Source organism: Rattus norvegicus, chromosome 14 (assembly GCF_021556685.1).
Source record: "Rattus norvegicus strain SHRSP/BbbUtx chromosome 14, alternate assembly SHRSP_T2T, whole genome shotgun sequence".
NCBI classification, from domain to species: Eukaryota; Metazoa; Chordata; class Mammalia; order Rodentia; family Muridae; genus Rattus; species Rattus norvegicus.
In genome coordinates, this window is record NC_141547.1 from 83,932,926 (window position 1) to 83,959,464 (window position 26,539).

At 46.3% G+C, this 26,539-nt stretch overlaps 1 protein-coding gene across 2 annotated transcripts in view; it reads left to right on the plus strand.

The window, feature by feature from the left end:
* Positions 1 to 4,314: 4,314 nt before the first annotated feature.
* The window catches only part of Ascc2 (activating signal cointegrator 1 complex subunit 2), a 44,280-nt gene continuing 22,055 nt past the window's right edge, over positions 4,315 to 26,539 (plus strand). The window contains exons 1-8 of one of the 2 annotated variants that reach the window (NM_001109091.1): positions 4,323 to 4,375; positions 7,576 to 7,673; positions 13,535 to 13,693; positions 14,057 to 14,227; positions 17,038 to 17,167; positions 22,110 to 22,177; positions 24,454 to 24,564; positions 25,608 to 25,720. In NM_001109091.1, the coding sequence (NP_001102561.1) occupies positions 7,593 to 7,673; positions 13,535 to 13,693; positions 14,057 to 14,227; positions 17,038 to 17,167; positions 22,110 to 22,177; positions 24,454 to 24,564; positions 25,608 to 25,720 (833 nt within the window). In that variant the 5' untranslated portion in view covers positions 4,323 to 4,375; positions 7,576 to 7,592. Of the gene's footprint in view, positions 4,376 to 7,575; positions 7,674 to 13,534; positions 13,694 to 14,056; positions 14,228 to 17,037; positions 17,168 to 22,109; positions 22,178 to 24,453; positions 24,565 to 25,607; positions 25,721 to 26,539 lie in introns of both variants that reach the window. The other variant, XM_087584102.1, reaches the window with a different exon arrangement.

Here is a 26,539-nt window from a genome sequence, read left to right on the forward strand (position 1 = left end):
TGCCACCTGCGGTATCTCACATTCCTTATTGTCCTGACTTGGGAAAGGGAACAGATGAAAGGGCTGTATGGAAAGGCTCTCTGACAATGTCCCCCTGCCCCTTGCTTTTCTTCCTCCCTTCCTCCCCCATTCTCTCGCACCTTCCGTATACCTTTCTCTTCTTCTTCCCTCCCTCCTCCTTTTCTTCTTTTCTTTCTTCCTCCCTCTCCTTCCTCTCCACTAGAATTTCTTGGGCACCTGTTCATCCCGCACTCTGTCACTGTGACGAACTGTCTGAGAATATCGATTTACCAGAGGGCAGGGGGTGGTTATTTGTCTCCATTATTTCTGGCTCTGTGTCGAGGATAAAGATGAAAGTGAGGCACACGTGTGGACCAGAGATGTCAGCTTGCAAAAAGCCAGGAAGGAGGGAAAGAGAGAGGAGAGAACAGGAGAAGAGGAGAGAGCAGGAGGAGGGAAGGAGAGGTCAAAGGGGAAAGGGGCTGTGTCCAGGACATGCCCCTCATGCCTCATGCCCTAAGTTTTCTACCCCCCAGCCCGCCCTGCCAATGCGTCATCAGCTGGCATCCATAATTCAAGCACATGGCCTTTGGGTCATACTGATCCAAACCATAGCACCCTATATGTGGTGAGAATTTTCTATATTATTGAAGCCTTATAATGATGAGATGAGAATTGGGGGACTTTTTATTTTTATTTAAAACTTTTTTTTACATTTATTTAGTGTGGATATGTGCACAGTCCCATGACATGTGGTGTGCACAACTCACAGGAGCCAGTTGTCTTGTTCCACCTATATGGGTCCTAGGGCTATGTCCTTCTACCATGTGGACTTGATGGAAAGTAACATCACCCCCTGAATTACCTCACACGTCTTATAGGGATCCTTTTTAAAGATCAAGATATTTGCTAAGAGAGACCCTACTTCAACAAAATCTGATTTCTAAAAGTTGTCTTCTGAGCTTAGCACGCACACTGTGGCACCCCAGCCCGCACACAGAAATGCACACACACACACACACACACACACACACACACACACAGAGAGAGAGAGAGAGAGAGAGAGAGAGAGAGAGAGAGAGAACCAGACACACAGAGAGAGCAAAACTATGTTTGGAGAAGTTAGGTGACTCCCCCCTCCTTTCCTTGTTGCTGCTGCTGTTGTGCTGAGAACTGAACCTAGACCATGCTCTCTACCTCTGAGCCATATGCACAGTCCCAAGCTGGGTGCTCCGCTGGATGTATTTTGTCTATTACTCCGGTATGTAGCTCTAAGACCTCAGTGACGTGAGTACCTTTGTGGTGCGGTGGAAGTAGCACATTGATCCCCCCACAAGTTCTAACTTAAATGTTCTTTGTACCGAAGGCTGCTATAAACGATTTATTCCCAACGTGATTTCCTCACCAAGGTACAGGCGGTGTTTCCTCGGAGCCCAATATTCGTGTTGACAAATCAGAACAAGACAGTCCTTTCCCCGTCAATAGAAGAGTAAACTAGAATAGCAGTAAGGGAGTGTCACTGTCCTGGCACACTCTGTGGCATTTCGACACAGAGGTTTTTTTTTTTTACTAGACTAAGATTCCTCTAAGCTTGACTCTTCAGCCTTGGGAAGGCCATTGCTAGAAGGCCATGAAGATGGGCCTTCTCAGAGGCAGGGATGGCAGAAGAGGGTAGTCTATTCCCCATCCTACTCTCTTACTGGTTCTAGGACCCTGATTTGGTCTCTAAACTTCTCTACTAAATGACCTGATACTCCTATATAGTAAGCCAGGCTAGCCTTGAGCTCGTTATCCTCTTGTCTCAGGCACACAAGAACTGGGATTATAGCTATGTATCACTACGACTGGCTTCTGCTACTGCCTTGACTATTTTTATAGTCAAGAAAATAGTATGTGTGAAACTCATGACCCATTATCTGGGCTAATGCAAACATGTTCATTAAACCACAACTATCTCTTCTTCATCCTCAGACTCAGGGCAGATGGGTAATTGCTACTTGGCTGGCCAATTCTTTTTTTTATATATATATATGTATCATATTTTTATTTCCCATTCATCAATTGACAGACATCTGGCTGATTCCACATCCTAGCTATCGTGGCTAGAACAGCACGGATGGGTGAGTGTCTCTGTGATAGGACACAGAGTTGGCTGGCCAATTCTAAGATGGCTCTTCCCGATCCTCATACCCTGGTTCTCGTGCCTCAGGCAGGAATTGTGATTTGCTTCTAACCAACAGAGCACAGCAAAAGGGACATCACTTTTGTGACATGGTGAGATTGCTTCTGCCTTCCTAGAGGCTCCCTACTGCCTTCTCAGTTTTCGTTCTTTGAAGCAGGCTCCAAAGAAAATTTTAGATGAGTGGGGATAGGGTGCTGCCTTAGGCTAACTCCCTGCCAGTAATAGAATTTGGAGCCATGCGAACTTGGAATTTGGGGTGTATGAGTGTGTGTGTGTGTGTGTGTGTGTGTGTGTGTGACCTTGCATGTGCCAAACAGGTGTGTTATTGTTGAACTGTAACAGGGTCCCAGACCTTAGCACAACTGACTCCATGATAGAAGTGCCATTCAGGCTGTAAAACTCAAGGAGCAGACAGCACCACCCGCCAAAACCAAACCAAAGACTGATTGCTTTTTAGCTTCTGTAGTTCTGCTTCTGGCTAATTGTTCTTGTTAGCTGGAGTGTGTCAACCCAGAACATGGTTTTCCTATGTAAAAGCTCACCCTGAGAAAGACTCAGTGCTACACTGAGATGTAGAACACGCAATGTAGTCGCTGGCCAGATAATAAAAATTTTCTATGGACTTAAACCCACATCTGAGTACTCTCCACTGGTGGGTACTCCACAAAAGAACGATGACCCCAGGGGGCTGGGGATTTAGCTCAGTGGTAGAGCGCTTACCTAGGAAGCGCAAGGCCCTGGGTTCGGTCCCCAGCTCTGAAAAAAAGATCCAAAAAAAGAAAAAAAATGATGACCCCAGCCTGAGCCTTGTGAACTTGGAAGTGAGTTCTTTTCGAGCCTTCGTCTGGGACTCCAACCCTGGATGATACCTTGATTAAAGTCTTGTAGGACACTCAGAAGTAACAGGACTTGCTAAGCCATGCCTAGATCCGCTGTTTGTTTATTGTTTCTCAAAACAGAGTTTCGGTGTAACAGCCCTGGCTGTCCTGGAGCTCACAGAGATCAGCCTGCCTCTGCCTCCCAAATGCTGGAATTAAAGGCCTGTGCCACCACCACCCAGCCAGGTTTAGAAAATGTGGGCTGTGTTGTAATAAGTTGCAAAGTCTATGGGAATTTGTTTCATAGTGAAATATAACCAATTAGCACACTCCACCCATTTCTGGTTTAGAGCCCATCTACCCACTTCTTCAGCCACTAACATCGATCACACTACTTCACAACTATTTTCTTGTTTTCCCTACAGTGTGAGCTCTTCCAGAGTATAGCCCTGGCTGGCCTGGAATCCTCACTCCTTCCTCAGCCTCCCAAGGGCTTGAATTACAGGCTGCACCGGCAGCAGCAGCAGATGGGTATTATCCACGAGTGTTCTGTGATGATTCTTATGCAGGCTTGGGAGCCACTTGCTCTTCGCCATCTGAGACATTTCTTTGGAAAAAATGCATCCTGCTCTTAAAATAGCTGTACTCAGCCTTTCTGATTTAAACAACATGTGGTGCTTGTGGTAGACACTTCCAGCACCTGGGAGGCTGAAGCAGGAGAATAGTCATCAATTCCAAGCTACACTGAGTTACATAGTGAGGTTTGTGTCAGCCTTCCTACAATGTACCCGTCCAAATAATTTTGTGTTGTATACATATGGAAACGTGGACAAATTTTAAGCATACAATTTGCTAAGTCCTCCTAAGTAAATCCATCTGTGTATGTGGCCACTGCATATGGGACTTTCCACTTTACCAACCTAAGAAGTAATCGCCATCAAAAGCCATCACTGTACATTTTTAATTGTTTTCGAGCATTCAGTAAGCGCTCACTCTCTCAACGTCACATTTGTGATTTTGACGCGTTAAAACTTCTCTGGATTGAATTTGAAAAATGACAACTGAGAAAATGGAAGCCTGGACTTCTGAGAGCTTCCTAAACTGGATTGCCTTAACCCAGAAGGGCTGCCAGCAAGACAGAAGGGGTCAGGGTCACATCCCCATACCTCTAGGGGGCGGGGTCGTCTTTGTGGGGGCGTGGCCCTCCCAAGGCATTCCCCTCCTGCACAGTTATCGCCGGGGGCGGGGCCAGGCAGTGCAGGGCGGGGTTTCCTTTCTGCGCCTACGGAATCGCAGTTTGACCCCGGAAGTGCTGGATCTGTGGAAGCTGTCGCGGTGAATTGCGGCTGAACATCACGGGTGTGGAGCCGGGGAGGTAAGTACGTGCCCGGGCCCCACCGGTGGTCCCCGGGAGAAGCCAGGACAGTGCTTCGGGCGCCTCGGCACCCTTCAGTCCACGGGCTTCGCGGCGGAGCCAGGCTTACACTGCCCCAGGAGCTGTGAGTCACCCTCATCAGAACCAGAGAGTCTGGAGTTCCGGTTAATTTTAAGGCTTGGTCTTAGAGTGACCTGGGACGAACCCCGGTCCCCACCACATTCTCCCAAGCGTCGGTTTCCTCCGTGTTCATTCATTCGCTCAGCACGTATTTGTTGACCGACTGTCCACGTGCCTGGTAGACCTAGGCGCCGAGGGTACAAACAGCAGGACAGACAAGGCTCTTTCTCTCGTCGAGCTTACAGTCTAGAGGAAGGAGACAGTTAACAAATATATGCATAAAGCAGTTAAAGATATGACAGTGAGTAACAAGGAGAGAGACTACTTCAGGGAGAAGAACTGAGGTTTCTAAGTAGAGTGATATTGAACCGAAACCAGCAAAGTGATGGACGACAGTCAGAGAAATTGAGCCGCCAGATGCTCTCTGGCATATTACAGTTGTTGATTATATCACGACCCTCCACCTGAAAACACTTATCTCTTTTTTCTCTCTCTCTTTTTTTTTTTTTTTTTTTCGGAGCTGGGGGCCGAACCCAGGGCCTTGAGCTTGCTAGGCAAGTGCTCTACCACTGAGCTAAATCCCCAACCCCCACTTATCTCTTTTTAAAGATTTATTTATTTATTTGTTTTATGTATATGAGTGCTCAGTTTTCGTGTACAACAGAAAAGGAAATCGGATTTCATGTGATGGTCGGGATTTGAACTCAGGTCCTCTGGAAGAGCAGCCAGCCCTCTTAACCACTGACTGAGCCATCTCTCAGCACCCCCAAACACTTATCTTAACTATTGGCCTCTGCTGCCTTGCCCAACATAGGAGGAAGTATAGTGACACACACCTGTCCTGGTCCTTTTACAACTCAGAGTCTAGTCTTTGCTTTATTTTTTATCCATATGTTAAGTGAAAATCTAAATCCTCTTTGACGCCTCCCTTCTGTAACTTCTGCACGTCTTTGTTAAATGCTTCACGGGCTTTGCGTGTGAGGCAAACATCATGGCACTGGTTATTATCAGTTGTCGTTTGTACGGCGATTGGATTTGTATCTTCATCCTCATGAAGATTAAGCTTTGTAAATGGCACCATCAGATGAGGACTTTTGTCCATGTTGGTGTTTTCTGGACTTCGTTGCCTGCTGCATTGGGACTGAAGCATCTAGAGTCAAGTGCGGTGACACATACCCCAGCACTCGGGGTTGAGTCAGAATTGATTCAAAAATAGCTTAGGCTACGTGAGACCCTGTCTATGATGTACGGAAATTAATTAATTAATATATATTAATTGATAATTAATATATATGAGAGAAAAAAGAGAGTGGGTATGATGTTGCATATAGTAGTGTATACCAGCACTCTGGAGACTGAGGCAGGAGATTGCTGGAGTTGAGAGCCAGCTTATATCACAAGACCTTGTTTCCTAGATATTTTAAAAGCTAAATTATGTTAAAGGCAAGAAAAGCACTTAGAAGAGCACTGGGTGGCTAACAAGCATGCTGCTGCTGTCTTGTCAGTATGTGTTCTCACTACGGCGGGGCCAGACATCTGACACGTGGGGCCCCGGGTAAGAGAGAGCTGATTATGTCCTCAGCTTGCCTGTGAGGACAGCGATTTCCTCTTCCCAGTCTTGATGCTTGCACGTTGCATGTCATATACTCTTTTGCTGGCATGCCTTTTGAAAGGGTTAATTGACGGTCATTGCATGTTCCACCCAATACACATGTCCTTTCTGTGGATGAGGCCAAGTGGCATTATAAAAAAAAAGAAGGTCACAGGATGGGAACACAGAAGAGCTGCTCTGCTAGTTTGGTTTTGTAGCCCATGTTCACGTATATGTGGGTAGAAATGCATATGTGTGGAGCTGTCCCTCAGAAGTCATCCGCTTTTCTTGATTCTTTTGAGACAGGGTCTCCCAATGGCCTGGAGCTTGCCCAGTGGACTATCCCGACTGGCCAAGGAAGCTTTTGCCTTCTGCTTTCCCAATGCTGAAATTCAAAGCCTGTATCATCACATCCCGCTTTTTAATGTGCTTTTGGAAATTGAACTCAGAGTCTCATGCTTGTACAGCCTGAGCTGTGCTGACTGAGCTGTCTCCCAGTCCACGCTGTGACTACCTTTCCTATTCATTCACTCATTCATTCATTCATTCATTCATTCAAGATTGAACCCAGGGACTTGCATGTGGTGAGCACAAATTTTATCACTGAGCTGTACCCAGCTGACCAACTCCTGGCTTTGAAACCAGTTTGGCCCCTCTGTGGAAGGGATCCTACGTTGGCAAGTTTCTAAGGATTTTCTCTTCCTTCTGTTAGTCATGCCCTTCTTTGAAGCCTGGAGAAATGGTAAACTCTTACTACAGTCTACATATGAGGGAAAGTCCATTGTTCCAGCTCTTAAAAGACCCAAGATCTAGTGAGAGTTATGAGGAGAGTGTTCTTGTTCTGAGGAATGTAGCTCAGAGGTAGAGCTAGCCTAGCACTTGTGGTGAGTTCCGTCCCCATTGCAACAAAGAACATTTCTCCTCACAGTCATTTATCAAGCATTTGATGAGTCTGCATCTGCTAGGCTGGTACTGGTTGTAGGGAAGATAGCGAGAAAGAGAACTGTGGGCAGTGTTGTCAGTGCCCACAGGGTTTGAGGCCCTGGATTTCAGCACTTTAAAAACAGAAAACGAAAAACTATCTAGGTTCTTTTAGCCAGGACTCTTGTTTTTTGAGACAGGGTTTCTCTATGTAGCCCTGGCCGTCCTAGACTTGCTCTGTAGATCAGGCTGGCCTCAAACTCACAGAGATCCACTTGGCTCCACCCCAATTGTGCTGGGATTAAAGGTGTGTGCCACCATGTCTAGCAGGGCTTCTTTCTTATAGTGGGTAGGAGTTGTCTGGAAGGTATTTTCCTTCAGAACTGAGAACAGTTCTAGGCAAAAATTATCATTTTAGGATAACAAATTCATACAAGGTCTTGAAAGCCCACATTAGGAGCCCACCGTGGCCAGGAGTTGATGCTGGTGCTGGGATCACTCCCATAGTAGGCCCTACCCCTAGGAATCTGTGTATCTGTTCTCTTCTTCCCAATCATATTCCTTTCAGGAGGGTCACGCAGCACAATGCCAGCTCTGCCCCTGGACCAACTCCAGATCACCCACAAAGACCCGAAGACAGGCAAGCTGAGGACTTCAGCAGCGCTGGTGAGCCAATGCCTTGATGCTGTTCAGCCCAGCAGGGTCAGCCTTTTGATTTCAAAGCAATAAAGAAACTCCTTCCTTTTCTAAGAATGACCCAAGGGCTGTAGCACTGATCAGTAGTTGAGACACTACTAGGCCATTCCAAACACACACTCCCCCTCCCCAGTATTTATTTTCAATCATTCTGAAGGCGATTCTGACTTAGCTAGGTTGGGCTGGAAATGGTTCCACATCCTAGTTTAGTGATTTCCCTTGTCGGGGACTTAAGGTTTCTTGTAGGGGTGTGTGTGTGTGTGTGTGTGTGTGTGTGTGTGTGTGTTTGTCTGTGTGTGGTGTGTGTGGTGTGTGTGTGTGTGTGTGTGTGTGTGTGTGTGTGTGTTTAGATCTAAGCTGTTCCCCAGTGTGTGTGTGTGTGTGTGTGTGTGTGTGTGTTTAGATCTAAGCTGTTCCCCAGACTTCTGTAGGATCACTGGCTTCTGAGGGTGGGCTGATCTTCTCTTTACTCTAGTACAAGAAGTGAGACATACAGAGCCTCTGACAGGGCCTGTGAGACTGAAAACTAAGGAGGCTGTGAACCTGCCAGTTCCCAGCACCAGAGAGAGATTAGAGTGATGGAGAGGTGCCAGGCTGCTAAAGAAAGGCACAGAAGTGGGGATGTGAGTCCTTGAACCCACTTGTAGATTTCCCAAGAATATGAGCTTACTTGCACAAGGTGGGAAGAAGTAGTTTCTAGAGGCTTGAGTAAAGTTGTGGGAAATGGGACCTAAGTATTTTATTTCCTGCATTTTGATTAACTTTTATTATTTCCTATTCAATCTCTAAATATAGAAGTTAACATACGTAGTGCCCCATGTGTGTCAACCTATTCTGAACAGTTCACCCAGATTAATTGTCCCCCCCCCCCCATTTTAAGTCAGTTCTTTGAGAATTTTGTATAGATCAACCTCCCCTTCCCACCTACCCACCCAGCCTTGTGTCCTTTTTTTTAACCCCATGGAGTCCAGTTGCTGCTGCCCATATGCTCTTGGATGTGTGGCCTTACTTGAAAGGTGGCCAGCCAACCAGCGACTGTCCCCTTAGAGAAAAGTGACCCTTTCCCTTCGGTCAGCTGTCCATCTCCAATAGTTCCACAGCTCTGGGTGGGACTTCCTGCCCATCTCCCCAGGTTATCTTATTTAAGCTGCATCATAGCCCTGCCAGTGGATGTTTTGATTGTCACTGTTTTTCAGACTTCAGGGGCACAAGCCAGGAAACCAGGAGAGCTAGGATGGTGTGTCAGCCAGTCCAGTCCCAGAATGCCCTGTACTCAGCCTTCTATAAAGCTGCTTGCTTCCTATTCATAATTTTACATATTGAGGATGTTTGTCAGAAAAGCTGAACTGTACTATTAATTCAGTAGCCATCCAATAGGTAACATGCGCTACACGTAACGATTGTAGTGTCTAGTACTTGACGTGTGGACTAAGTGAATTATCCTCATGTGATGAGTGCCTACTGTGTTGTTCAGGCAGATGAAGCAGTTCCACTGTCACAGAATGTTCTGTTGGATAGTGCAGGTGGGATCATGAATGGTTAAGCCTGGTTTTAAACCTCAGTCCTTCCCCATGTGCTGAATGAACTCCTGGATTGTTAGTTGTGGGACTGGGAGAACAGAGGTCTGGTCCCTTTCCTTCACGACTGTCTTCTTAGTGACAAGCACAGTGAGCTCTCTTTAAGTCAGAAACCACAGTTAGACCTTGGGCCTGATGCTAGAGCTTCAGAGAGAAAATATCCAGTCCTGTGTGTGGGATCTACAGCCTGCCACCAGGAGTTTCCAGCAGTCTGATGACAGTAGGAGAGGAGGAAGGCCAGGTTCTGACACACATGCAGAGCTGGTTCAGATCAGAGTTTGGAGTGCATAGAAGGAAGATCTTGGGCCGGTAGGAGGGCAGGTAGCTAAGGATGGCTCCCAGGAGGAGAGAGGTCCTGCCCTGGGTTGTGAAAGGTGCATTAGCTCTATCTAGACAGAGCAGGACAACAAGGCCCTGGTTAGAAAACTCAGGCATGGGGTTGGGGATTTAGCTCAGTGATAGAGCGCTTGCCTAGGAAACGCAAGGCCCTGGGTTCGATCCCCGGCTCCGAAAAAAAAGAACCAAAAAAAAAAAAAAAAAAAAAAAAGAAAACTCAGGCATGCTTGAGTGAGTCTGACTCTTAGGTCAAGAACAGATCCTGGTTGGTGGGGTGGCACTGGTTGGTGGGGTGGCACTGGTTGTGGCAGAACTGATGAACACAGGCTTTGTACCTATTTGGTAAGTTGTTTAACCACTAGACCTCAGGAGCCAAAAAGGATAATAGTGGGCCAGGCATGGTGGGGATTAAGTGAAACATCTCTGGGTTACGACTGTGCCTGAGCAGAGCAGTACTCAGTACTCAGTAGCCTGCAGTTGTGCTGATGATAACAAGCAGCCACTGTGGCATTGTCTAGAGCGGAAGGACGGGTCGGCTGAAAGACACTGGCCTGGTTGGAGACAGGTCTTGTTAGTCACACTGAGGAACATTAACCTATAGGCTATAGGAAGCTCCTGAACCATTGTCCTGAGATATGTGTAGGATTTTGTGTTTTGAATCTGTTTAGGACAAAAAGGTCCCTGCCCAAGGAGCAGTGCCTCTGTAGAGCTTATCGGTGTTCATTAAGTGGTTACTATTTCAAGGACATGCTCTGCAAAACCTGTCAGAAGTAGTGTCGGACCCTTCTGCCATTCCTTGAAGGACACTAAGAAAATGGTTCCTATCAAGATCCATAAAGGCTTGATGGGCAGTATTTTCCTAGTTTGCCAGAGCAGGTAGGCCCTAAGCCAGGTGGGATTAAACCTCGTAGGAGAGACACTATTGCAGCCTGCTACTCCTACTCTGAAACTATCTGTGGCTACTCATAGAGTCCCTTTACAACGCTTGCCATTTAAAGTCCCAAGAGGCAGGGTCTGGCAGGCCATTCATACTTTTGTCCAGCTAATGAGCATGTGGAGAGTCCTCTCAATGCCAAGCACTGTAGAAGTCTCACTGAAAGATAGTAAACCACATAGTTAAAGTCAACAATTTGATTGTTTTCAACATTGGTAATATACTAATGAAACCATGGCCTTTGATCAAGAGTGAACATTTTCACCTTCCCTCCCCCTGTATCCTTCTATGAGCCATTCCTTCCTCCCTCACTGAGCCCAACCTACAGCCACTGATCCAAGAGTGACTGACGCAGTTTAGCAGGAGCCATAGTCATGTGAAGACAGTGCAGGTGCTGGGAGAGCCAAGGGAAGCCCTTCGGCCAGTCTAAGAGGGGTTAGAGAGGTCTCTAGGGGACCGTGAGGTCAGAAGGAAGAGCAGTGAGGTAGGGCAGTGCAGGCGTGTGCTGTAGCTCATAGGTGGTCTGCACTGTGTAAGTTTTGCTTTAATCCTGCCTCAGCTGCCTGCTTAACCTCAAGGCCTTTAGGAGAGTTCTGGGCCCTTCTGAGTCTTCCTTTTCTCCTCTGCCGGACAAGCTGTCTCCCTTTCAGCTAATCACGGGTGAGAAAAAGCAATGGGGAGTTTGGCCTGCCTGCTCCGGGGCTGGTGTAGGGCAGGTCCTAGGTGGGTTTGTGGTCATCATTCTGCCACCCTTTACACCTGTGTCTCCGTGCCCAGTTCCATCTGCACGTAGATGCCTGTTTTTATGCCTCCATAACGACGACTCCTTCAGCTGGGCAGTGCTGGCGCACACCTTTAGTCCTGGCACTTGAGAGGCAGAGCCACGTGGATCTCTATGAGTTCCAGGCCAGCCTGTCTCTGCAGAGTGAGTACCAGGACAGCCAGGGCTACACAGAGAAACCCTGCCTTGAGTGTGGTGGGGTGACTTCTCCCATCAATTGAAGCACCGCCTTTGGTCCCAGGGGCCAGCAGATCTCTATTAAATCTGAGGCCAGCCTAGTCTACATAGCAAGTTCTAGGTCAGCCAGGGCTATACAGTCAGAATGTGTGAGGGGGAGGGAGGGAGGAAGGGAAGAGAAGGAAGAAGGGAAAAGGAGGGAGGGAGGACATGCAAGTTCATTTTTTTTTCATCCACAAATCCTTTTTCTCCTGCTAGGCTCAATTTAGGTACTGCCTTGCCTGACAGGTATCCCTTTTCCACAGGCTGTTAATTCTCTCCTGTGCTTCTGTGACCCTTTAGGCCTGAGTTGTCACTTCATCAGTTTAGGGCTCCCTTGGTGGCTTAGTGGTTCCCCAGTGGAACATAAACCTTGTGACCTGGAGAGAACTTGAGCCTCTAAGCTGAGACCTGCATCACAGATGCTTCTGTGCTTCCAATCCCTGCACTAGGAACCCTGTAGAGAGTCACAGGTCAGAGGAAGGAAGGAAGCTTGGAAGGCAAGGAGACGAGCTCTTTGTATAATGGGATCTAAATGGGAGAGGGTCACAGAGCCACTTGTTAAATGACCGCACTGAGTCCTCTGGAACCTGCATACTCCTGCAAAGGCCCACAAGGTCCTTAAGAAGACTGATCCGTCCGTCCGTCGGTCTCGATTGTTCTAGAGTCGGCTCTGATAGGGAAGGCTGTGGTTGATAACACCTGAGGCAGTGCCTGGCCCTCCTCTTATTACAACTTCTCCCTGAGAAACCTACTCCCATGTAGACTGGGGTGAAAACCGAGCCCATCTCTTCATCATGGTGAACAAAGTGGGGTTTGTTCATGGTGTGGTTAGGGCTGGGAGAGAGAACTTGTGACTCTAAGCTGAGAGCTGCAGCCACTTGATTAGAATCTTAAAATTGGATAGTTTTTTTTTTCTGGTTATAAAAAAGAAAATAATGATATATAGAATATGATGCTGTTTGTATCAGAATGGAAAAACAGGCTTAAACAAGTATTTTTAAAACTTTTTATTCTATATATAAGTATACTGTCACTGTCTTCAGACACACCAGAAGAGGGCATCGGATCCCATCACAGATGGTTGTGAGCCACCATGTGGTTGCTGGGAATTGAACTCAGGACTTCTGGGAGAGCAGTCAGTGTTGTAAGCCACTGAGCCATCTCCAGCCCACAAGTACTTGGTATGCATATGACTATATTCTAATGTTAATACCTAGAAAGGTCACTAGGACAGCACGTGCTCAGTGGCTTCCAGGGAGGTCGGGAAGACTCCGCTTCCCCTCCCTCTTGCTCTCCTTTTCCTCCGCTCTCCCCTTCCACTCTCCCCACCATGCTGAGGATTGAACCGGGGCCTCCCAACACCGAGCACACACTGCCACTGAGCTATACCCTTAGTCCACGTAGTGTTTGAAAAGATGCTTATGTGTTACTTGGATAATTAAGTATTAATCTCAAAAGTACATGGTCATTGTTCAAATATGGAAAAATAAGGTCAAACAATGTGGCTCATGCCTTTAGTCCCAGCATTCGGGAGGTAGAGGCAGGCAGATCTCTGAATTTGATGCCAGCCTGGTGTACAGAGTGAGCCTTTGTCTCAAAAGAAAATACAGAAAACTATAATGAAGCTGTAATTCCCTAGCCAGTATGAGTTTTGGGAATTGTTCCCTTCTTTTTAGAAACCAGTGTATGAATACGTTGACTTTTTTAAAAAATGTACAAACCTGGTTATATTTTCTCTCCCCTTAACCTGTCCCCTCATCACTAAAATGCTCTAAAAACATGTTTTTTTTAACAACCATCTTGTATTCCCTGGGTACAACCATGGCTCCTTTGTTAGATACACTGGGTTCTTTATACTTACAAGCTCCTGGAGGGTCTCTGGTGGAACAGCCAAGTACTGTCGTCATCGCTGTGGGTTGGCAAATGGGCCCTCCTCTCTCTGACTAACCTCTGCCGTGTTAACACGTGGTTTTTGGATCCGTAGCACCCTGAGCAGAAGGCAGACCGGTATTTTGTGTTGTACAAACCACCCCCTAAAGACAACATTCCTGCCCTGGTGGAGGAGTACCTGGAGCGTGCCAACTTCGTAGCCAATGACCTCGACTGGCTCCTGGCCTTGCCTCACGATAAATTCTGGTGCCAGGTAATATTCTATCAAAAGTCACACTAAGGCAGAGCACATGGGTATCGTATCCTTGGTTGGTTGCTGTTGTTTTTCTCTTCCCTGGGAATTGCTTTTTTGTCTACTTTCCTTGGATCCCTAACAGCAAATTGTGGTTTGGATTGCTGTCTCACACTGCAGCTTTCCTGATGTTTACCCCCTGTCCGTCCCGGGTCATTTCAAGAAACTTAGATTTACCCCTGGGCTCATTCATACATCCTGGGTCCCTTGGGTCTGGGGTGTTTGCAGTGACTCAGGCTGACAGGCCATAAGTACTGTGTAGTCTACCCACAAGCCTTTGAGCCTCAGGAGTCAGTCCTTGTTCTCCTCTCTCACCTGGCTTAGGTCATCTTTGATGAGAGCCTGCAGAAGTGCCTGGACTCCTACCTGCACTATGTGCCCCGAAAATTTGATGAGTGGGTGGCCCCAACCCCTGAGGTTGCTGACATGCAGAAGCACCTGCACCGAAGTGTTTTCCTCACCTTCCTTCGAATGTCCACTCACAAGGAATCCAAAGTAAGCCTGCGATCCTGTGACCAGTGTCCACTTGACACCCAACACCTCTGTGCCAGACTCTACCCCTGGGAAAGAAGGCTCTGGAGGTTCAGATGTCCTCTTTGTCTCCCCTCTTTATTCCTGCCTTTTGGGGAAAAATCTGTGTCACTTACTTCCCTTGTCCTCTGTCCACTAGCCTGTCCACAGTACACCCAGTGTTTTCATCAGTGGGAACTCCAGGCTCCTTGTTGCATTTGACATGTGACTGTGACTTTACTCATGTGACGCATGAGTTAGGACACTGATTCCGACTTTTGGAAGAACTCAAATATTGTGTACCTTAAAAACATCGTTTTATCAATTAATTTATATATGCATATATGTCTCCATATACGTATATGCATGTGTGTCATACATACGTCATAGAAGCCAAAAGAGGGAGTCAGATCTCCAGGAGCTGTAGTTGTAGGTAGTCATGAGCAAACCAAAGAGGTGCGGGGAACTCAGTCCTAACCACTAAATCATCTGTCTAGCTCCTCGTATGTGCACTTAAAAATGTCATCATTGAGCTAGGAGCTTGGCTGCGATAGAGCCCAACATGAAGGAAGATTCATCTCCAATACTAAAAAGAGATCATTAGTGCTGCTCTTAAATACTCATTGTTATAGAAATAGTAGAAAGATAAGGAGTGCTACTAACAGAAATCCCCTGGCCTAAAGTCACTGCCTTTTTTTTTTTTTTTTTGGAGCTGGGGACCAAACCCAGGGCCTTGCGCTTCCTAGGCAAGCGCTCTACCACTGAGCTAAATCCCCAACCCCGTCACTGCCATTTTTAAAAATTGTATTTCTTTATGTGTGCACACATATGTCAGAAGACAGCTTGCAGGAGGTGGTTCTCTACCGTGTAAGTCCTGGAGATGGAACTCAGGTCAGCAGACTTGCCTGCGAGTACCCTTGCCTACTGAGCCACCTTGTCAGCCTCGTATCACTGCTGTTAATGTATATGTTCCTTCATGGACCTCTTATCCTTTGAGTGTGTGTGCATGTGTGTGCTACAACACATGTATGACAGCTTGTGAGATTGGCCTTATTTCTACCCTGTAGGTCCTGGGGATTGAACTCAGGTCAGCAGACTTATCAGCAAGTACCTTCACACACTGAGCCATCTCCTCAGCTTTCAAAGTCACTACTGTTAAGATTTTAATGCTAATTTCATGTTCCTCCATGAGAGCTAACTTTTTTTTTAAAGATTTGTTTTGTGAGGCACAAATTAAAGGCATAATGACACATGCCTTTAATCCCAGTAACTCAGGAAGTAGAGGCAGGTGGATTTCTGTAAGTTCAAGTCCAGCCTGGTCGACTTAGTGAGACTCAGTCTCAAAAAAATTGTTAATAATATCTATAATTATTTATAATTGTGTGTGTCTGTGTTGGTATGTGCAGGTGCCTATTTGTAAGATTAGTTCAGTTTTTACTTACGTATGCATATGACTGTATGTGTACATGCTTATGTGTGCCAGTATTCACAGAGGCCTAAAGAGGGTGTTTGATCCTTGGAGCTGGAGTTACAGGAAGTTGTGAGCTGCCCAATGTGGATGCTGAGAACCAAATTTCTGTCCTCTGTAAGAGCAGCAAGAACTCCTAACTATACTGAGCCATTTCTCTGATCCCTTCTTCAGAGAAGTTTTTTTGTGGCGGGGAACAGAGAATTTTAAAGACTGGATCTTGGGGCTGGGGATTTAGCTCAGTGGTAGAGCGCTTACCTAGGAAGCGCAAGGCCCTGGGTTCGGTCCCCAGCTCCGAAAAAAAGAACCAAAAAAAAAAAAAAAAAAAAAAAAAAGACTGGATCTTAGGGTTGAGATATAGTTTATGTACAGCATTTGCCTAGTATGCACAAGGCCCAGGGTCTGGTCCCTGACACCACAGTGAAAGGGGATCTTGTTTTATTTGTTCCTTATAGAGACAGGATCTCCCAGTGTAGGCTAGACTGACCTCCAACTGTGTACACACACACACACACACACACACACACACACACACACACACACACACTCATGCGTATGTATGAGCCCTCAGATGTCAAAAGAGGGCATCAGATCTCTTAGGACTGGAGTTGCAGGTGCTTGTGAACTACCATGTGGATGCTGAAAAGTGAACATGGGGTCTCTACAAGAGCAGGAAGCGCTGTCTGCTAAGCCATCCTTCCAGCCCCTCTGAGTACTGAGTTTTACAGTTTAATGGATTTTTAAACTACATTTTCATTATAATTAAGTTTCAAATATATACATATACTTGAGAAAGTTTCATGTATATAGAACAATGATTCCCATGTCCCCTTGTACTTACCAAGGTTTTTTCACTCTTGTTGAGTCTGAGGTTTTTTTTTTTTTTAATATTTATTTATTTAATATATATGAGTACATTGTAGCTGATTTCAGACACACCAGAAGAGGGCACCAGATCTCATTATAGGTGGTTGTGAACCACCATGTGGTTGCTGGGATTTGAACTCAGGACCTCTGGAAGAGCAGTCGGTGCTCTCCAGCCCAAGTTTTCTTTTTTTATTGAAGTGTTTTTATATAATCTCAGACATTGCTGATTTACCTATAAATACTGAAAAGCAGGCCCCAGCTGACTCTTTCCTAGTGTGTTTCTATTTACTTGGAAATGCAGAACCACTATAATTTTGGGTCTTTTCATAAAGCTCAGGCATATATCCCGTATGGGCGTGCTGCCAGGGATTAGCCTGTGCCCAGCTGATGAGCATGCAGGTGTTTGCTGTTACAGGACTGCACACTCAGTCTCTGCCCTTTCTCTGCATTCTGCCCTTAGGACCACTTCATTTCTCCATCCGCATTTGGAGAAATCCTCTACAATAACTTCCTCTTTGACATCCCAAAGATCCTGGACCTCTGTGTGCTCTTTGGGAAAGGCAACTCACCACTGCTCCAGAAAATGATAGGTAAGTCGGATGGAGGACCTGGGTGTCACGGGATGGCCCCACAGGCCAAACCAGAGGCTATAGATGCTGGTCTTAGATAGCACGAGAGTATTAGGGGCAGGTGGTGGTGGGAAACTACTTCACAGATGTAATACACACACACACACACACAGATGTAATACACACACACACAGATGTAATACACACACACACACAGATGTAATACACACACACACACAGATGTAATACATGCATACACACACGTAATACATGCATACATATATAATATGCACAAAGATGTGCCAACTCTGAGATAAATGACTGGGGAGTCAAAACCAAAACAGTGTGGCAGGCAGTGCCTCAAGAATCTGTGAGTCTTGCAGGATGGGGCCTACCTATCATCTCAGCACTCAGGAGGTTGAGGTAAGAGGGTTGTGAGTTTGAGGCCAGCTTGGGCTTAACCTAGTGAGTCTATGCCATGCTGGGCAATAGGGACCAAAACAACAAAATATCTGGATGTGTTAGTGTTAGGACAGGTGTCAGTCAGTGGCAGGAATGGGAAATTGCTTTGGCAGTGTAAGTCAGGTTGCAGATTGCAGGGCTTCATTGGAATGTGGCCTGGTTCTTGTCATGACTCGCACATCCTATTTGTTATCTCCACAGGATGTGCACAGGGGCTGCTGGGGTCAGTGCTGTCATTGTCCCCATTTACAGATAAAAAGCAGGTTGAATTTTAAGGGACTTGACTGCAAGCCTGTACTAGTCAGGTAGCCAATCTGGAACTTAACAGCTATGAAGAATTGACCCTGGAACTCTTGCTCTTTCTGCTCCCTGCCTCAGGGCCCCCTCCAGTATAGCACACAGTCAGCATTGCTGAGAGTGGGTGGGGTCTTACTTTGGAGGCTCTGTAGCTGTGGAAAGAGGAGACATTAAGTTGGATTTCCTAAGGCAAAAGTGGGCTGGAAGGCTTGCTCAGAAGGGAAAGTGGTGGGGTTGCTTCAGGGCGAATGCCTCAGCTGATTCCTTCTTGAATTTAGTTCACAGTATTGGGTCTACAGCCGGGCGGTGTTCATGTGAGCATTCCTGCTGCCTTCCCCATCCCCAGACTATACGGCCTAGCCCTTGGGGAGTCTAAAGTAAGAGAGGCTCATGAATTTAAGTCTAGCCTACTCTACATAGTAGATCTTGGCTTTAAAAACAAAACCCGGGGTTGGGGATTTAGCTCAGTGGTAGAGCGCTTGCCTAGCAAGTGCAAGGCCCTGGGTTCAGTCCCCGGCTCCGAAAAATAGAAAAGAAAAAAAAAAAAACAAAACCCAAACAGGATAGTCCCCTCCCTCTCTCTCTCTCTCCCATCCTTCTCTTTTCTCCTAACTGAATTTATATACATATGTATATAGTTGTATATAAAGTTTGTATATGACTTTATAAGAATATAAAACCATTACAAATAGGTATTTGTATATATAAAGCCACTTATAACAATCTAAATTTTATATGTAACTGTAGAAATCTATAACTGGTTTTTGAGAGGTTTGTTTTGTTTTTGTTTTTTGAGCAGAGTTTCTCTGTGTATGCCTGTCTACCCTGGAACTCACTCTGTAGACCAGGCTGGCTTCAAATCAGATCCAGCTAGGCAAGCACTCTTAAGAGCTGCATCCGCAACCCACAGGAAAGAGTGAAGAAGCAGGAAGACCATTAGTAGATGCTTTGAGTCTATTATTGATTTATTATTCACTTCAGGTCATTTCCTTGTATATGTTTTAATATATGAGGTCATAATACATGTGAAATTTTCACGTGTCAGTTTCATCAATTATCTCAATTTCTTGTTTGAGTCTGACTATTGCCCGTGTGGGGAAATCTTGTTTATTTTCCCAGAGGAACAGTGTAAACTCACTATGGACTTAGAGGGTGAGGTGAGTCAGCAGCAGAAGGCATAGGAAGTCAGGGAAACAGTTACCAGGCCAGTCTGGGTAGAGTGGAAGGTTACAAGAGAGCAGCGTCAGGAGCCAGGGAGAGGCTGGAAAGGCTCCATTCAGCTTTCTGAGGCGTGGCATTGCCCAGTGTGAAGATGACTTGACTCCCTGTCTCACACGCAGCTCTCTGTTAGGGTATCACAGCTTCACCACGTCAGTGAGCCTTTCAAAGCCTCAATTTTAGAGAAAGAAAAGGCTGATGGTCCACCTTCTTTGAGGGGGTGTGCGGTTGAATAGGGAAAAGTGAGCAACACAACACACTTAACACGGCCTGGCAGGACACAGGCACTTGGCAAGTGCAAGGCCTTACCGTGATGAGGCTGCAGAGCCTCTAGGAGCTTGGAGCAGGGTGAGGAGCCATCAGGTGACAAGGCTAATCTACTAAGGCAGCAATGGGAACTAGACACATAGTGGGAGTAAGGCAAGGACCTGGGGGACCTGGAGCAGAAAAGGATGATGCAGCAGATTGTAGAGGAAACAACACTTTTGGAGAAAATGAAGAGATGGGTGTGTGTGTGTGTGTGTGTGTGTGTGTGTGTGTGTGAGAGAGAGAGAGAGAGAGAGAGAGAGAGAGAGAGAGAGAGAGAGAGAGAGAGAGAGAGAGATAGGGCAGGAAAAATGGCCTTCAGAACTTGGTAGTGTACGTTGTGAGTCAGAAGCAAGGACACCTTTGATGCTGTGTTGGTACAGAATTGCTGTGAGGAGTTGCTGGCTTGCTCTCCATGGCTTGCTCAGCCTGCTTTCTTACACCATCCAAGACCCCCCGCTTAGGGGTTATACCACCTACAATTGCCTGGATCCTCCTGCATCAATCAAGAATTAGTGTCCTGTGAGCTGCCTACATACAGGCCGTTCTGGTGGGCGTTTTCTCAGTTGAGAGCCCTCTTCTCAAGTTCCTCTAGCTTGCAGCAGCACAGCACACCATGACTTTCCCTTATTAATGATGTGAAGTCCAGGCTGGAGCTTTCTGCCTCTGCCTCACAGGCTGACATCACAGATGTGGGCCGTCGAGCCTGGCTTTTCTTATGTTTTGGGGGACTTGTTTTGTTTTGGGACTGGTCTTACTGTGTAGCCAAGATCAGCCTAGAAGTTGCTACAAAGTCCTAGCTGGGCTTAGACTTGAACACAGGCTCCTTCTGCCTCTGCCTCCCAAATGCTGGGGCATTAGGTGTACACCACTGTGCCTAGCTCCACGTACTTTTAAAACTATTCTCGGATCACCAGGTCAAGGATTCTAAACTGACTTACTAAGAGATTCTCAGTTTTGGCTCCTAGAAGGTGGTTGATCCAAAACAAGATACAGACCAGGCACCTGGAGCCTGTGTGTGGCGGCAGATGTAAAGTAGCCCACAGAGGCGCTTCTCTTTCTTTTTCTCTCAGAGCATCTCTTGTCAGTCCTTGAATGGAAGGCACAAGGGCAGCTTCCACTTCCAGTACCACAAAGACACTGTGGCAAAGCAATTACTTGTAAGAATGATGAGGAAGAAAAGATGGGAGAGGGAGAGCTGCCCTGTGGGGACAAGCATGGCCCTTTCTCTCTCCAATTTAATAAAGTGGCAGGTTGGCATTGGATGTCAGCAGTCAGCCAGGCTCCTCAGTCAGTCTCTCTCAAGCTTTTTTCACTCAGGAGAGAATGAGGCCCTGGATCCTTCGTAGGTTGGTGATGTGTGGTGGTCTTGGGTACCAGTAGGGCTAGACTTCTTAGGGCTTTTTGTATCAAAGTCTGTTCAGGCTGGCCCTGTAGGGTCAGAACATGCCTTGCCTCTGTGGAGGAGGATGGGGTAGGTGGTCCAGGCACACCTTCATCGATTACAGGGAGGTAGGGCATTGAGCTAAGGAGGCAGGGCTAGAAAAACTCGGCTTTTTGAAATCAAGGAGTAAATGGCCTCTGGGACTGTGCTGATGAAAAGCTCATCTACTTGCTAACTCATCAGCCTCACCTGGCATTTTATCCCTTCATGTTTCCCTTCCCTGGAACTGGACTAGGGCTGCAGTGTTGTCAGTATTGTATGTTCTGCCCCTCATATACACTACAGGAGAGAAGCAGACAAAGGCAGAGAGAAAGACTCCTCTCTCCTAGAGGGTTACTTTGTCTTACTCTTGGCTATACATACTCTTTGCCCTTCTCAAACAGGACTGAAATGTAAACTTTGTCTGGTACTTACATAGAAACCAGACCACTTTAAAGATGGGGGCTCAAAGCTGGCCACCAGCCTGAGAGGCACAGATTATGGTGAGATGAGGTATCTCAGGCCTTAAGCTCCTGGCATTTCTCATCTTCGTGACCTTCAGCTATGATTCTTCCCCTGGTCTTCCTCCCTTGCCATTAGGACAGTGAAACACTGGGTTCTGCCTTGTTACCATGTGATGTAAGGAGGCACATGCAGCAGCAGGTAGAGAGTAGTGAACGTCAGAGATGGGCTTCATCGGAACCCAACAGCTACCAACGTGCCACGTCCATCTCCATGCCTCGTTCCTGCCTCTGGTCGGCAGGAGGGTGGATCGGGATTCCCAGAGACATTTCCCCCCGTGTCTCCTCACGTTCTTTGAGGTGTGGCTTGGCAAGAATCATGAGTTATTGTAGGTTTATTGAATAAGGGAATCATAGTTCCTAAATTTCCTGCATAATGCAAGTCCTAATTCCACAACTAGTGCTATCATGGGAGAGGCATGGTGCCCAAGTTTGGTCACTCCCTGAGGACATCAGGAGTAGCTGGTTTGACAGGGCTGCTGATTGTTTTACGTAATTCAAAGGTACTTAAAAAGTTAAATGGTACTGAGTAACCTCCTTTCTCAGTCCTGGGAAGTTTCTCACTGAGGACAAAGCTCAGTACCAGCTGGGCCTGAGACCAAGACTCATCCTAGCTCCTCCCCACAGGCAGGCTTAGGAGGGGAGAAAGGTCATACTGATAACCAATTTTAATATGTCCTCTCCATCCTTGACCTCTTGACTTCTCCCACTTCTTCTCTTTCTCTGCTCTTTTTAGGAAACATATTTACCCAGCAGCCAAGTTACTATAATGACCTGGACGAAACCATTCCCACCATACTTCAGGTATCTTCTCTTACCCTGCCCTGGGGAGAGCAGAGTCTCTGGATCTTTCTCGAGGAACCTGGGAGAAATGTTTGCTTTCCATTCCTCTCTCAGTCTCACCTTGAAGTGTAGCACAGTGTAGGGCATTCCCTACTGATGTGTGCGGGAAGACGGGGAGGGAACAGGAGAGGTGGGGGCAGGAAGAGCTCATCTCCCAGACGGTCTTTGTCCTACCCTTGGCTGCCTTTCAATTCACCCGGCACCATTCTTGAACAAGACTGACATCTGAAGATTATCTGGCCTCATACAAAAGGATTCGGTTTGTATTTTGTCTCCTTTTCCAGCGGCCACAGTTACTCCTTTCAAAGACCTGCATTTCTCACATTGGAGCTGTGAGGGTTTATAAAGCCATTTTGTGAAAGATTAATGTGTATTGTAGAAAATAAGAGAAATGTTCAAAAGCTAAAAGGAGCTGGGCGTGGAGGCTCATACTGTAGTCCCAGCTCTGGGGGCTAAGGCAGGAGATTGTCCTGAGTTCCCAGGCCAGCCAAGGCTACAGAGTGAGACCTGATCTCAAAAAGACAAAAATAAATTTTTGGTTTGTTTTTTGTTTGTTTGTTTGTTTGTTTTGTCCCGCCTTGTTTGTTTGTTTTTGAGATAGGTTTTTTCAGTGTAATCCTGGCTGAACTGGAACTCACTCTGTGACCAGGCTGGCCTCAAACTCACAAAGACTTGCCTGCCTCTACCTCCCAAGTGCTAGTATTAAAGGTATATGCCACCATGCCCAGCTTCAAAATTAAGATTTTAATTACAAAAATCAAAATCATATGCCCTAGCAAGATGACTTAATATGTCAAAATGCCTGCCACCAAGCCTAGTACCTGGTTGATCCCCAGAACCCACATAGTGGAAAGAGACAATGGGCTCCCACAAGTTGTCCCCTGACTTTCACACACATGCCTGTACACGCACATGCAAATAAGTAAAAAGAAGGGGAGGAAGACAGACAGACAGACAGTACTGCCAATTCAGTCTTGCTTGATTTTATGACAGATTCTATTTTTGAGTCTTTTTTTTTTTTTTCTTTTTTCTTTTTTTCAGAGCTGGGGACTGAGCCCAGGGCCTTGCGCTTGCTAGGCAAGTGCTCTACCGCTGAGCTAAATCCCCAACCCCTGTTTTTTTTTTGTTTGTTTGTTTGTTTGTTTTTTGGGTTTTTTTTTGTTTGTTTTTGTTTTTTTCGGAGCTGGGGACCGAACCCAGGGCCTTGAGCTTGCTAGGCAAGAGCTCTACCACTGAGCTAAATCCCCAACCCCTGTTTTTTTCAGTGTATATGAGTACACTGTAGCTGTCTTCACACACACCAGAAGAGGGCATCAGATCCCATTCAGATGGTTGTGAGCCACCATGTGGTTGCTGGGAATTGAACTCAAGACCTCTGGAAGAGCAGTCAGAGCTCTTAACTACTAAGCCATCTCTCCAACCCTTGAGTCTGTTAGTTTGTCTTTTGTTTTAACAAAATTCCCATAATCACTGAGTGTGATAGCTCTTGTCTATAGTTTCTAAATTTGGGAAGTAGAGACAGGAAGATTAGGAGTTCAAATTGGTCATCCTTGTCTTTTTTGTGAGATCCAAGGCATCCTGACTTACATGAGACCCTACTCAAAACAAAACAAACTATAGATAGATAGATAGATAGATAGATAGATAGATAGATAGATAGATAGATAGATAGATAGAGTGTATATGTATACACAGATATCCACACATATATAAAAATTATCCTATAATCACCTATAAAGGAATCTAAAAAAAACTCTTAAATATTGTTGAAGGTGTTTCTCAGATATTATATATTTGTTGAGTCTATCCAGTCAAATCATAGATGGAGGATTCTTGAGAGTTTAGATTTTATATGTATGTATGGTTACTAAAAATGGAACTCAGGGTTTTGTTTTTTGAGACAGGCTCTCACTGTGGCCTAGAAACAGGCTGTGTAGACCAGGCTGACTTTGAACTCAGAGATTCACCTACCTCTACCTTCTGAGTACTAGGATTAAAGGTATGCAGAACCACACCCAACCTGGGACCAGGACCTTACATGTGCTTGGCCTGCAGTCTGTCACTGAGCCACACCCTCAGCCCTACATGGTTTACATTTAATCCTGCCCACTATCCCATTGGATGCTCTGTCTCTAGGTTCTAAGGCGGATCTTGGGTCACATGTCTCTAGTTGTGGGGTGGGATCCTCGGTGCTTGTCCAGTAGAATGTGGATGAAAGCCCTTTTTGCTTTTCTTAGGTCTTCAGCAATATCCTCCAGCACTGTGGTTTGCAAGGGGATGGAATAAACACCATACCCCAGAAACTCGGGGAGAGGCCTCGGTTGACGCCCAGTGACATGCCTCTCTTGGTAAGGTTGCCCCTGAACCCGACTTCTTGCTGGGACCTTCAGCCAAAGCCTGGCTGTCCTGGGCTGAGAAGATTGTCAGTCCTATAAGAACAGCATTTCCTCCCCTCCCCTGACCTCTGCCTTGGATTTAATCTGTGTTTCTTCCTGTCCTGTGGGCTAAGAGACTTTTTGGTAGGTTTTGTTCCTCCCTGGGAAACCTTTATGGAGCACCAAAAAGAGCAAGGCATGAGGATTTGAGAACTGGGTCAAGTCCTCAGTTCTGCTCAGCAGGCTCATTCCTTGGACCAATCATTGGTTCTGTGAATCTATACTGAGGGATCTCCAATGTATGCCAGGCCCTGTGCTGAGCTGGGGTATAAAGCAGCAAGCAGAAGCAGACATGGTACTCATCTGATGGCACTTAGAACTCCACTGAGAATGACATACAGGAAATGGACATTTAAGGGGCCTGGGTGCTGTGTTAATCACTGCAGACAGCTGGAATGAGGCAAGTGCGAGTTACCGTCTTGGAAAATATCCACTGAGCAAGTGTTTCAGAAGCATACATGCCAGCAGCTGAGGGAGCAAATCATCTTAGCCCTCTGTAACCTGTAACATGGAGAGCCCAGGAGCCATCCAACCTGCTCCTTCAAGTTGGTATGAAAATCAGCAAAGTGGATAAGCAAACACTTTATGTTCTGTGAACCCTCTTTAAAATGGGAGCAAGGAGTAGTGAGCTTGTGTGGCTGGGTGATCTCTCCCTGAGCCCAGTGTTCAGACTCAGGGTTCATTTTCCTACAGGTAGAAGAGACTATATCAGGTGACCTTAGCTGTCATTGAATATAGGCCACTAAGCTACAATAGCAAACTCTGAGACTTAGAATGAGTAGGTGGCCCAGATTACCCTCCCAGAGATGGACTGTTTGGCTGCCTCCACTGCCCTGTTCCTCTCAAGCAACTTCCTGCCTGCTGGGAACGCTGGCTTTGTCACTTATGATTCAGACCCTCTGCAGAACTGTCTGTGGGGCTAGAAAGAGTAATACTATGTCTTCTTTTGATAACAGGAATTAAAGGACATTGTTCTCTACCTGTGTGACACCTCCACCACACTCTGGGCCTTTCTGGACATCTTCCCTTTGGCCTGCCAAACCTTCCAGAAACATGACTTTTGTTACAGGTACAGTGGGACTAAAGGTTAAAGTAAGGGCTCTGATCCATACATCACTCAAATACATATTGATGTGGCCCTTAGAATATACCAGACCAGGGCTGGAGAGACAGCCCAGTAGTTAAGAGTACTTGCTGCTCTTGCAAAGGACCCAGGTTCAATTCCCAGCACCCACATGGCAGCTCACAGCTGTCTATAACCTCAGTTCCAGAGGACCTGACACCCTGAGTCAGACACATATGCAGGCAAAACACCAATACACATACAGTTAAAATGAATAAATCATTGTAAGAATATACCTGCCCATCCTCCAGCCTGGGGACACAATGGGAAACTTAAGTAAAACTTCTGCTGAGAAGAGCCCTCCCAATTGTAGCTAAGAATGGGATAAGGGAGGAAAAACCCACGGCAAGACGACAGTTTCAAGTCTGCCTTGTTTGTTTTGTGTGTCTTATCGGGGGACACAGTTGACAGCCAGTAAGAACCAGCATAATGAAACCACAGAAGTGTTTCTTTGGTGCAGGGGTGTGCAAAAGGAGAATGACTTCTAAAACCAGCCTTAAACAATGAGCAGGAAGCTTGGTGCACTGGCTGGTTCTCCATCCCAGCTCCTCAGGAAGCTAAGGCCAGAGTCACCTGAGTCCCAGTCAGCATAACTAGTTAAACGCTAAGGTAAAGAAGAAAGACCCAAATGTTCAAGACAAAAAAGAGTCTGGTAACAGGAAGGGTGTTGAAGCAGATATGAAATGTACAAAAAGCCCAGACTAACTAACTGCCAGGTGTGGTCGCACATGCCTTTAGTCCCAGCACTTGGGAGGGAGAGGCAGG